Below are 12,704 nucleotides of genomic sequence, written 5' to 3'. Positions count from 1 at the left end.
TGCACTTTATATACAGCTTAATTAAATAATCAGGTTCAATAAGCATGATCTTGCAACATTTGCCTGGTTTGGTCCTGAAACCGATTTGCACATACTTAGCAGCAATCCCCAGAAGTACTACTCTGAAGAACTAGTGATGCCTATCCAGTTCAGTGACAAAAGCAAAGATCTTGCATAAAGTTCATAACTTACATGACAGCAGTTTCTTTCCTAGACAGAGGGTACTGCCACATATACACAGTGAGAAGAAGGACTGACCACTTGTATGATTTAGCTGTGAGGTCCACAGAAGGTTCAAGCCTAAGAATGAATCACCACCACCTTACACAGAAATCAGTTTACCATTAACATTCATGTGCTCCTTACATAGCCTCTAACAGCTGAAATTCAAGAGAGAGACACTGAGAGGTACTTTTCCTCTCCCTAAGGGGAACTGTGAAATGCTTAACCAACATATGAGGTAACAAATAATTCCCAGGATATGCCTCCATTTAAAAAGTCCCTGAGATTACTTACAATTTGGTGCTCCTTCAGCTAGGTTCCACCTGTTTCTATCTAGCACATCCCCTTCTGCAGCCTTACCTATGATGCATAAACACAAATAAGCCTGTGTTTCTTCTTTACCTATTTGTTGGACTTTCGTTATGGGCTGTGTTGATGTTAGGATGAAGAGTTCTGAAGACTGTCGGTACGTACATTCCCTATAGGGCTCAAACAACTCTGGTGTTTTTCCCTAAAGCAGACATTTGGATGTATCAGAAAGGTGTTTAAGATCTAAGCTCTTCAGAGGCAGAGGAGAGAAGGTAGGACTTCCAAGAGGATGATTTTACTTATCTACTGTAGACAGCTGAAGATTAAATGAGTCATCCTCATTAAAGAAAACTCTTGGGGGGGTAGAGGAGATATATTAAGTTAGGCAGAAGATGTCCTTTACTTTCTAAGACATCTTCAGAGTTCTCATTTCTCAATGAGTATCAATGGTTTATTGATACTTTTGATACCATAAGGTACCTTGTATGAGATTTGCAAAGCCATGAGAGAAATCCAACAAAAGATGCTTATTTCCACTCTGATACATGAACAGAGAGGAAAATGCTTCTTTCATCAGATGGGAGCTAGAGTTTATATACACAGATACCATAGTTTTTAACTCTTACTTGTTTTTTTGCTTCCTTCATTTAGACCACAAATCTTGTGTGCTAGTTACAGAAGAAAAAGGTTAGTTTATGAATCAGGATTCAAAAGAAGACTATGTGTTAAATTAATTAACCAAGCAGTTCTTTTCTCAATTTTCTTCTTCATTGTTTTTGGCCAGAACAGCTTCACAAATGGGAAAATGGTGAAAGGAATCCTTAGATTCCTTCAAAAAGAAATAAAGAATTAAAAAAAAAAAAAGATTTTAGATTCTCTTTTCATTCAGTAGTCCTTCACCAGGAGGAGCTTCCTTCTCTGGCTGGGAAGCTTACAAAAAAATCTACTATACATATTTTTTCCATACCTCAGCAAACTCCTGATTACTACATCATTACTCCTGATTTGGTATCTACCAAACCTCCTGCTTTCTTCATCAATCTGATAACAGGTAATGTATATACCCATTATACTCTTTCTTTATCTGAAATTTCCTTTTATCAAAAGGCAAATCAGCCATATTTTTCAAAATTGGAATTCCACATATTCAGCCAAGAAAATAGGAGCTATGGGCCGTTCACAAAGTAGCAACACTTTCAGTTGACTCAAAATATTAATCAAACGGCCACATTATATTGACAAGAGATGATTTTTTGGGAGGGAGCATGTCGGAAAATTACAATAACTAAGTAAATTGACAAATTTTGCTTTAGTTTGGAAGCTAATTGTGAGCAAGCCACAAATGAACACATCAAGTGTTGCCATGGCCTGATTTAATATATAGATCACAGTGTTTTTATCCCATATTTCAATGGCCTTGATTTTTATATTACTAGTCTTTCTTGAAAGACAACTATTTTTCTGTATTCAAAATGCATTTTCCAAGAACATCCTCTTTAGAATTTTCAAAAAAATTCACTGCTTATATAAATACCATACCATTTTCATTGCTACAAGATTTGGTCTAAACAATCAAAAAAAATCAGAAAATTTGTTCAAATTTGGTTTCACCTAAAAATCCAAACTACAAAGTGAAAGAAAACTTTCTGCCCTGTTAAGTAGTTTTGCTGTATCCTCAAGGATGCATCCAGTAATGCACGAAAAGATTATTTTGAAACATTGGAAATGCCGTGAACTCTGACCAAGGCAGAGTTTTTGCGTAGTGATTTAGATGTCTCTTATAAAGTAAAAATACCATGATTTTTTTTTCCACTATAGATTTATTTTAAGGTCTTAACTCAGGAAAGAGCTTTAATTTTGTGGCTGGGCACCATTTCCTATATAACAATGGAAACTTAAATTAGAGCAAAGTTCCTCTTCACTGAGTTTCATTTCATCATGCTTACATTAGGAAGATGTTTAAGAGAACTCGTTCTGAGCTGCTTTGGGGTTCTGCTCCCCATGTCTAAAGGTGACTCTCCCATGCTGACAGTGTATGCTCCTGCCTCCCCTCACAGCCATCCTCAGATCTGGCAGATGTACTAGTTTCTCCTGCAAGTGAGAGAGCTCCTAGCCAAAGTCAGATTCAGTGGCTATCACAGAGCTGCTCTACACTGAGGGTGGGGTGAACACCTCCAACTACCTAAGCAAAACTGTTTTGCAATAGTCATTAAGCATTAAAGTGAAAGAGGCAGGAAGGTCAGAAAGTTTCTGTACAATTTTTTGTACAAATTTCTGTACAATACGCTCCCTGGAATGAATAATTTTCTCCAGTAATCTAGCTATGCCTCTAAATATGGTGCCAAAATATGTGTACGTCAGTGCATAAGAATCATTGAAATGAAAAGACTACAAATGAGATGACGAATACAAAGGGCTAAAATAAATCTTGCTGTAAGTGCAAATGTTCCTGCACAATCTTTCTGACAAAGGTGGCAACGAATAGCATAAAATGTTGCTGGAAAAAAAATTTGCTGTATGAAGTAAAATGTTTCTATCTTCACATGCTGGGACTGCATATATGCATATATATGTTTTCAGAGATGAAATGTCTAAAAGACATAAATAATTTTAAACTAATTTTAAACTGTTGTTAAACCAACAAACAAGAGGTTATCTACATACTCATAACAATATGCAAGTTTGCCTCTGTTTGTGGAGTGTACAGTAGTGAGATTGACAATCTCAACATATGCTTCCAGGAACACTCATGCACTACCAGCACTTTAGAGAGCTTTGATGTCCTTCTTTGCTTAGTTTTAAGTTTTAAACACCAGCAGTGAAGTAGCCAAAGCATTGGATTCTTATGCTGGAAGATAAAACATACAGATAATAATCAGAAATTACATTTAAGGTTTTAAAATTGCAAAGATTTCTTTTTCATTATATAAGTGAAGAAAAACCTCAAGCAGCCTGGGTGGGACCTTTTATGGAATGAGGCAGCAAGCTTCTCCCTAACTTCTTCCTTCTCCTTACAGTCATTACTGTGCTAATGCCAGGAAGAAAAATTACATGAGTGGTATACAAAACTGGCCTTAGAAATATAACCTGTCATCAGCCAGGAAAGACTTGTGGCTCTGGGACTGACTTCCATTTTACTTTTTTCTGTATCAACATTCATAGGAAGAGAATAAAATTTATTTCCACATTTTCCTTATGGAACATGACAAGCATTTCTACAGTCCCATGCTCAGGCAGCCATTAACTTAAAAGGCAACCTGTAAAAGGAATTCTCTTCAATTCCTCCAGCTTCTCTTTACTTTTTAAAATCTTACTGATATCCAGCTTTCACAAAGGTGCAATCCAGGTCTCATCCACACAGAAAGAAGTGTGAATATGCTAAGCATAATAGGACAACTGGAGGACTTCTGTTTGTCCTTCCCAGAGAAGGACCTTTATTTTGCTCCCTAACCGAAAAGCGATAGGAAGGTCAGACTAGGAACTAGGGCCCTGGGCTAACCGGCTAACACTTGAGGTTAATGGGAGTAGGATTCACGAGACTGGGGTTTAACCCATTTTTTTGCTCTCTGGAGATAATTCTCAAGGTCTAAGCTTAGATGACTAGGGAAACTCAGGGAGACTAGATGGTTTCTGTACTGTCAATGGAGACTGGTAAGTGTTTCTCCAGAGCTGCTTCTATGCTTCTCTCTCTACATTAATTGCTAGAGTAAGAGAACATATTAATTTAAATATATTCTATTGGTAGCTATTACTAAAACAGTAATTACTAGACTTAGATATCAAGAGTTACATGCAGGAAGGGAGCTTTTCACCAAAAAATTGGGAACAGTATTTCTTTCTCTCTTCCTCTTTCTTCCGAATTCCCTTTTATTTCATTGCCTAGATTGCAAACTCTTTGAAGAGATTTGCAACATACACATATTACTTTCTGACAAGATTCTTATCTCAGTGAGGATGACAACACAGTTTTTCATATGCTTGATTCACCTAAACAGGCGAGGAGGGAAGAAGATTATCCAGTTCAAATAGACAAACTTGGTTTCCAACAGTTAATCCCTTGTTCTTCATAATTTATTTACCTTCAGTGCAAATAAAATAAATAGGAACACAACAATCTGATCAAGCTCCATAAAACCAGCACCAGAGTAATCCTGGACACATTGCTAATTTATGAACAGCTTCAGGAAATTCCCTGGTTAATTTGGTAGGAACTCCCATTGTGAAAATCTTTTTGGAGACCCCAGAAAGCAGCTCCTTGGTAGGTCACGTAGTGCTCCCCTTGCCATCCAAATTAGCTGGATAGCCAAAGGAAATTACTGATCTTTCAGTTCAAAACCAAAACACACACAAGTGTGCACTGTTTTCCTTTGTGGAAGAATAGATAATCAATGGCTCGAAGAGTGGAGAAAATATATTTGTGTTAAGACTAACTTCTCGGCTTGGATGAAGCTCTTCTGTGTCATCATCTATACTATTCTATTACAAGACTTTTACTAACAAACGGAGGTATTTAATTTATTATGCTTTTAAGCTGTCTTGAAACCTCTGCAAGAAAGCAAATACAAAAATGCATAAAAGCAAACAACTATTAATTTGTCTTATCTGCTTCCAAAATATTATTTACCACTGCAGAATTTGAGTATTTACTAAGTAAACCCAATGTCGACTGTGAAATTCTTAGTTAAAATTATTTGAAAATTTCTATAATTTCCTTTTCATTAAAAATTTCTAATAGGGAGGAACTTCACTTGTGGTTTGTTCCTCTAGTTTTCTTCCAGTTATCCATCTTCTTGTTTACTTCTGGCTTTTATTGTTAACTCATTCCCTTTATATACTGGGAACTTTGCTGGGAGAAGTGCTGCAGAAACTCCCAATGCCCCTTGAATTGCGTCTGAACATTTCTAAGGCAGAACCCCAAATTCCTGAATTTGTGTCCTGAATTTGTCTGGAAGAAAATCTTAAAACAGTTTCTGCAATAAAGCTAAAAAACAGGAACAGAGGAAGCATGAGGGCTGTCATTTCCTCTAAGGCCAGCAAGATAATAATTCCTATTAACACTTCCCAGAGAAAGAGCCCGTTCCAGTGGGTCATATGTGACTCTCTTCCTCTTACTATTTTTTGTGCCTGAAAGACTAGATCACTCAATTCAATATGAAGGAATTGGTTCCTGGAACTATCTTGTGTGGTATATGTGTATTTGGGACACAAACTCTAGTGGTTTTATTATGCATTTTCACCCATAAATTCCACTGCTTTACTGTATATCAGAGAAACAGCAATATAATTGTTAGCTTTAAAACAAAAACCACTATGTAATCAAATTGCAAATGCTGTATCAACAGTGTCAGTTACAGATAAATGACAATTCCTAATCTACTGTATTAATGACACCTATTCTAAAAGTTCTGTCAACACTGACAGCTAGAATGTCATAATTACAGAAACACCTGCACTGTCTGAAAGGATTTTATTACCTTATTACCTTTACTGCAATCTAGATTTTGGGGAGTTGAAAAAAAGGAAAAGCTTGAAATATTTAATGACTATGCTTACAAAAATTCTGAAAAACAGCTGTTCTAAACCATTTTCCAAAGTTCATCTGCTTTTAGGGTTTGTTTGTTTAATTATATTTGGTCTATGAAAAGCTGAAAAGATCCATGATTTTAGTTCCCTTTTCAGTCAATAAAAACTCAGTGGGAGAGAAGCAGTAGGAAAAAGAGTGGGATGCTTTCTCTCTTACAATAGTAAGACTTAGGATACAGAGGTTCAGTGCCTGGCTCTGACATAAATTTTCTGTGTGACCTCAGGCAAACCATTTGGTGTTTCAATTATGTATTTGTAAAGCAGGGATAACCACTACCCCAGAGAGGATTTGCTTGGCTAATATTTATTAACATATTAGAGGTGTTTAGAAAGTCATGAAGTAGACTTCTACTGACCATATACCAAAAATCAGTAGTCAAAATGACCCAGTGAATGCTAGTGTACCAGGCAAACAGCTCTCATAAAAACATACTTGCCTACTACCACTCTTCAGCCTGCAATGCAGATAGGTCTCACAACAGCTATTTAAAATCCTATGAAGACATTCTACAAAGTACAATTCAGTCCAACAACATGCAGGGAAATGCAACCTGTTGTTGGGAAAAGCAATATACACCCTGTAAGCATTTCTTAGCAGAGTGCTCAAGACCACACTAGCCAGCTGGACCTCCTTTTGGTAAACCATCAGATGTACAACAGCAATGAAAAATAAGTTAAGTGCAAGATTTAAGGGTTTTGCCTTGTTTTCTAACAGCTATCCAAAACCATATAGTCCATCCCATTCTTTTCAGACAACTTGTGCAGAAATAATGACATCTATGCCTGGAAACTAGTCCTCTCCCACTTGGTGGGTAGTGTACATCTCACCTAATTCAAGTGTACAAAATGAGTGCCTTGACTAAGACAATTTGCCCAGACTTCTGGAAGAGTCAACACAGAGAAACAAGTAATGCCAAGAAGGAATTTATCACAGTCTAAGTAAGATGGGCTGTTTTCTGTTCCTTTCTCTTGGCTATACAGGAATGTATAGAGGAGGTACCGACATTTAGGGAGACAAAATCTATTAAGAAGACTCCCACCTCTCTGCTGCTGTTGAGAACACACTGCCTCCCATGGCACACAGACCAGAAAAGGGCCAAGGAAATGGGTCACGATCCTTGTCAAAGGAAAGGTGATCTTCTGTTTATAAGGTTGGACTAAATAAAACATTAAAATGCAATGCCACAGAAAATGAGGCACATGTTGGAGAACTAATTCAGTCTAGCTGGAGAATTGACTCAGTCTATACGCTAGTATTGCATACAATATTCCAATCTGTTTCTCAGTTATTCTGTCTTTAGTGCCCATCTGTAAGCCATATCTATATTTATCTCATACCTTCCACAGCAAAAATCTTCGAAACCTGCTTAGAAAGATCCTTTGGATCTATGTTTACACATATTCAGTGACACTGTTACTTACATATCAGGAATGGTAATACTTTTCAACCAAAAGGCTAGAAAAGTAGCTAACAACAAGAAAGTATAATATTTCTTTTCAATTATCACTAAAGCAGATTACTCTGAATTTCAGTACTAAATTTACCTCAGTAGTAAGGTTTCCCTCTCTTGGCCACCACAGTATAAATGATGGTATTTTAGTGGTCTAACAAAGGTTTTGAAATTAATAAATAAATATTAGAAATGAAATCTAAGAATGTGTCTTGTTTACCACAGTTTATGTTGAATTTCTTTGTAGTTCACACAAAATCATCTTTTGAAAAACACAGTGTTGAAAGAATAACTTTCTCTATTACTTATGTTTGCTAAAAGACCACTCAAAAAGAGCAAATTATAACATGGACTACAGAAAAATAGATATTGATAAGGTATTCAGACATAGCTAGTATTCTTGCAGAAAGCCACAGAAAAAAATCAAGGAACATCAGTCAGTTTGGTAACATATCCTACTGATATTACATACACCATTTAATCCTCCCTCAATCAGGGAGGACTAATTAAGACTCAATCCTCTCTGGAGGTGTGACTCGGGGAAATGTTTTCTTCAGTGTTAGCCTGACCTAGTTTTACATAGCATCATAGGAAACCAGGAACATAGAATCAGTTCTTTGCCCTAGGTAAGGGAGAGCAGTCAACAGCTGGAGGGGCTCAGCTACTTATGATGTGGCCACAGGTACAAATGCCACTGGCTGCCGCATGAGAGGAGCCCCCAAAGAAAAGATACAAGGACTCCCTGAAACAACATCTCAGTCTTGGCCATACTGACCACCATAACTGGTCTACTCTGGCCTCCAGTTGGGAGGCCTGGAGACATACCATCTATAACGCAGCTGTCTCCTTTGAGAACACACACAGGATCACTCTTGAGGAGAAAAGGTAACGCAGAAAGAACCGTGTATTGCAGAATACACCACCTAAGGAGTCTTTCTGCTGTGCCTTTTGCAATCGGATATGTCTGTCACGTATTGGCCTCATAAGCCACCAGCGTGCCTGTAGCAAATGTGGATAGAGCCTTCCCAAATCTTCGTTCGCGAAGCCTAGCCATGAATGACAGGTACAAATAACCTTTTATTATCTTAAAAAGCAACTTATTCATCTGGTTCTGGTGGATTTCTATTGTTTCAGTCATCAGTAGCTTTCAGTGCCTCTCTGGTCTCAAAACACATCATAACATACTCACCATCATCTGCTGAATATGAAATATTTCGTCTCCAGTGGCAGAGAGGCGGTTTGGAAATGAAATGTCAAGAAAAGCTCCAGGGAGAGTGCTTGGTCCAGCATTGTAAACCTGTAAGAGAACAAATGAATACCAATAAAATTACATATATGACTTCTCATTAATGGGAAATGACTGTAGAATCACAGCTGGAAGTATAGTTAAATTTGAAGAAACACAAGTACTTTGCAGGTTTTTCAATGTCTTCAGATGAAGACTTCTTTTGTATCTGTCAGGATGAAGTTAAAGAATTAGCTTACTTTATATTCTTTAGGCACAGCTCATATATGAAATAAGAAGCAGTTTTGCAAGATAATTACCAGTCATCAATACAAACAGCATAAGATTTCTACCTTATACACAGAGACACTGCTAGTACTATGAGTGTTTTGGTAATACAATCTGGAAGGCTGTAAGAAATATTACTGTCTCAGTTAACATTCTCATTTCCATCTGGTAACCACTGCATTATATTCTGCATATGTTTTCCTTATGAAGCAGAAGCTAAACAATTATTGTGACTGTTGGACTGCAGGTTTACTGAGTGAGTTGCCAGAAAATGCATGTGAACAATTTCCATTCAAGTTTTGGAGTTTATAATTTAATTAAACTCCTGGTGAAAAACATTAGCTTTCTATCAATCCCCTTCCCTCAAAATTTTGACAAAAACTCAAAGAATTTCCTGCCCACCACTGAAATGTATCAGTAAAATCCCAAAATTTATGATTTTTTGCTGAAAAGAAGTAATCCATGGAAAACTTTCAATGAAAATAAGTTTTCATTTGTAACTACATTTTTTTATTAGGAAAAATATGTCCTGGTTCTTTCTAACAAAACAAATATAAATGCATACAGTAAAAAAACCACAAATATAAACGCATACAGTAAGAACATTAAGCCCATTAGAATATTTATCCACTACTGTTAAAAGATGCCGCAATCAGTTGTTAATTGTGTAAAGTACAAATATTAAAAACAATAGGTTTTCATTCTTTAAACACTGTTTATATCTGAAGAAATGTCTGACTGACAAAGAGAATTGGTTTGCAATGCCAAATCATCACAAAAACACTGAGGCTCCAGGCAGGGGGTGAAATCCCACTACAACCGAGCATGATAAATGCAGCATGAAATATAAACATGTTTCATGTGAGACACTTTAAAAACCTTTATTATCTCTCTGAGATCAGATATAAGAGTACTGCAGAAAAGGCATTTTCATTGTATGTCTTGTTACTTAAAAAAAACCCATGTAGATCTGTTTCCATTAACATTGGACCCTGTACAACTTTTCACCTATAAAAACTGCTATAAAGCCCCATATTTTTGTAAATCATCTCTTTTTCTTGGTTAAGAAAATATTACTCTTCTCCACCTGGAGGAGTTAAATAAATGCCAGGCAAATCATTTAAAATAATTAAGCAAAGAGTGATAAAAACAATGCTTTGCCCATTATGAAAGTCTGCCCTATCTCACCGACGCACACAGTTATGAGGCTTAGCACATTACTGGAGAGCACATCTGTGACTTGTTCCAGTATAATTTTCTGCTTCTATATGGAAAAAAAAAATAATAGTGCAACTTCTAAGTGTGTGCATAAAAGACAAGAGGATGAGTGGGACAAATGGTGGCTCTGCCATGAGAGAGAATCTCATGGATTCTCTCTCCCTTTCCTGTTATCACTTTGCTTTATCAAAAATATTCATCTAATTAAAAAATAAGTGTCTCTGTTCTTTATCTGGTTTTAATGAATAACTGGTTATGGCGGGAAAGATGGGGAAAACCTATAAATCCTCAAGAATGAAATCAGAATCACAAGAATTAACAGCCTGGTTCACAAAAGCTTTAATGTCCTAAAATCCTGCTTTCACTTCTTCTCAGTAAATAGCTAAGGGCACCACATGACAGTGGGGGCTTAATTGCTCTGGACCGCAATCTGTCCACAGAGGCAGACATGTTATTCGTTATAAGTTGAGTGGCATTCCTGCCTAGGAGAACAGAAAGGGAGAAAAAAGGTGAAACACTATTTTTCTCAATAAATGAACCTACCTCTGCATGACTTATCATTTTCTAGTTCCATCTAGTGGTCAAAAAGAGTTTGAAGGGCTTGTAATAGATACAGTCACATCAGCGAAACACAGTGCAAGTTAATTTTGGACACATCTCAAGAGTTTGTGATAATAAATCATCCATATATTTTGCCATGAGGAACCCATCTAACTGGCAGTGTAATATAGGTAATAATTGACTAATGCTGAGATGCTGTGAAATATTTAATTAAAACTTCTCACATCTGCCTCTTTAGTGTCATTATCTCTTGTCTGCACTGTACTCTTATCAGTAGTGCTATAAACATTTTCATACTGGGGCATTTAGCAAGTCTGAATCCCTTGCATAGGCATGTGTTTGTTCTCATGGATAAAGGCGGTCCACTCCTCTGCTCAAAGACCATGCCACTAAAAAGAATTACTTCTCCACTTTAAACCTGTGACTTCATCCAAGATGTGGCACTTGAGTAACTAGATCATGCTGCTTTTTGTGTTGAAGAATTCTGAAAGCAGCCTGACTCATCAGTCCCAAAGTTAAACATTCAGTGTTTCCTGACAGAAACTGGCACCAGTAAGGATGTGGTAGACAAAGTTCCTGATAAAGGAACCAACAAATGATAGCACTGATAACTTGTCTAAAGCTGCTGAGCTAAAGGCTGCATAGCTGACACAGGTAGCATAAAGACATATGATTGACAGTTGATCATTTTATACTATAAAAGCCCAGTTCTGCTTTTTAACAGCAGAACATACCCCTTTGAGGAGAGAGTGTAGAGATTCCTCCCTTGAGTGGGGATGTCCCTCAAAGTTACTCCTTGAGGTTGAGTGCAAGAGATTTGCCCATGGTTCTTGATATGGGTGAGTATCATCAATCTCTACTTAATAAAAGCTAGCTTTGAAATTATTAATTGAATAAATAGTGCACCATTAATAAAACTATATTATGTGGGAAATAATTCTGACTAAAGTATTTTAGTCTAATCATTATCATCATCAGTTTAAATAAATAATTTATGTTACTCATGTAAATGTATTTGTTTTGTCATTCTTAATTCTGTGGGACAATCTCATACAAAGACTCGATTACATCTATATAACCTTTACATATAAACTGTTGACCAAGTCTGGGGCTGGGATTGGATGCAGCTGCACCCAGACTCCTCTGTAAGGAGGAGTTTAGAAAGTAAGGGAGTTCTTTTGGAACCTCATGACTCAACAGGACGATCTTCCTGATAAAAATTGTCCAAAGCTTCCATTCTGCCCATGACTGTGATTCAAAGTCACGGTCACAAGTCCATACCACACCCAGAATAAAAAAGACACAAAACCAGAATGTGCTGTCAAGCAGGAGAGCAGACAAAATAAGGAGGAGTTTTACCTGCAGGCTGAAGTTGAGAGACTGGAAAAGGCATTCATGGTTTTCCAACTGAACAAAGTTGGACGCTTCCACAGAATCGCCATAGAAAAATGAAGTAGGGAAGACTTCTCTGTAAGATCAAGACACAGATATAGTAAGCTGAGTTTGTCACCAAAATTAAATATATTTGTGTCCAGCTGACTTGCACCCTTGCTTTACAGTTATGTGAAATTCTATGGGACTATTTGATATTAATCTATTGTTCCTGATTTGATTTCTTCTTGGCAACACTAGACTACACAAGCAGCATCTCAACTGACCTGGATTAACATCCCATCATTGAAGCAGACTTCATTACTTATCTCTTCTTCTCCTTTCCTATCACAAAACCTCTTCTCCAGGGCCCCTGCCATGGATGATTTGTGCAAGTCCCACAGCTTTTGTAACACAGGAAATCATTGCGCTGTGAAGTCAATCTGAAGAAACAGTAACTAATAGGAATTATGTAA

The 12,704-nt window shown here is 37.0% G+C and overlaps 1 protein-coding gene across 3 annotated transcripts in view; it reads right to left on the bottom strand.

Moving 5' to 3' along the window:
- ITGA9 (integrin subunit alpha 9) overlaps positions 1-12,704 on the bottom strand; it is a 223,113-nt gene that overhangs the window by 40,104 nt on the left and 170,305 nt on the right. For all 3 annotated transcript variants that reach the window (XM_051798702.1, XM_051798703.1, XM_051798704.1), the window contains 2 exons: positions 12,217-12,325; positions 8,755-8,862 (listed from right to left, as the gene is read on the bottom strand). In XM_051798702.1, the coding sequence (XP_051654662.1) occupies positions 8,755-8,862; positions 12,217-12,325 (217 nt within the window). The remainder of the gene's footprint in view (positions 1-8,754; positions 8,863-12,216; positions 12,326-12,704) is intronic.

Source organism: Manacus candei, unplaced genomic scaffold (assembly GCF_025592945.1).
Source record: "Manacus candei isolate 608988 ecotype Guabito, Panama unplaced genomic scaffold, ASM2559294v1 h1tg000049l, whole genome shotgun sequence".
Classification (NCBI taxonomy): Eukaryota; Metazoa; Chordata; class Aves; order Passeriformes; family Pipridae; genus Manacus; species Manacus candei.
Note: the sequence above shows the minus strand (reverse complement) of the source record. Positions and strands in the feature narration are given on the sequence as shown.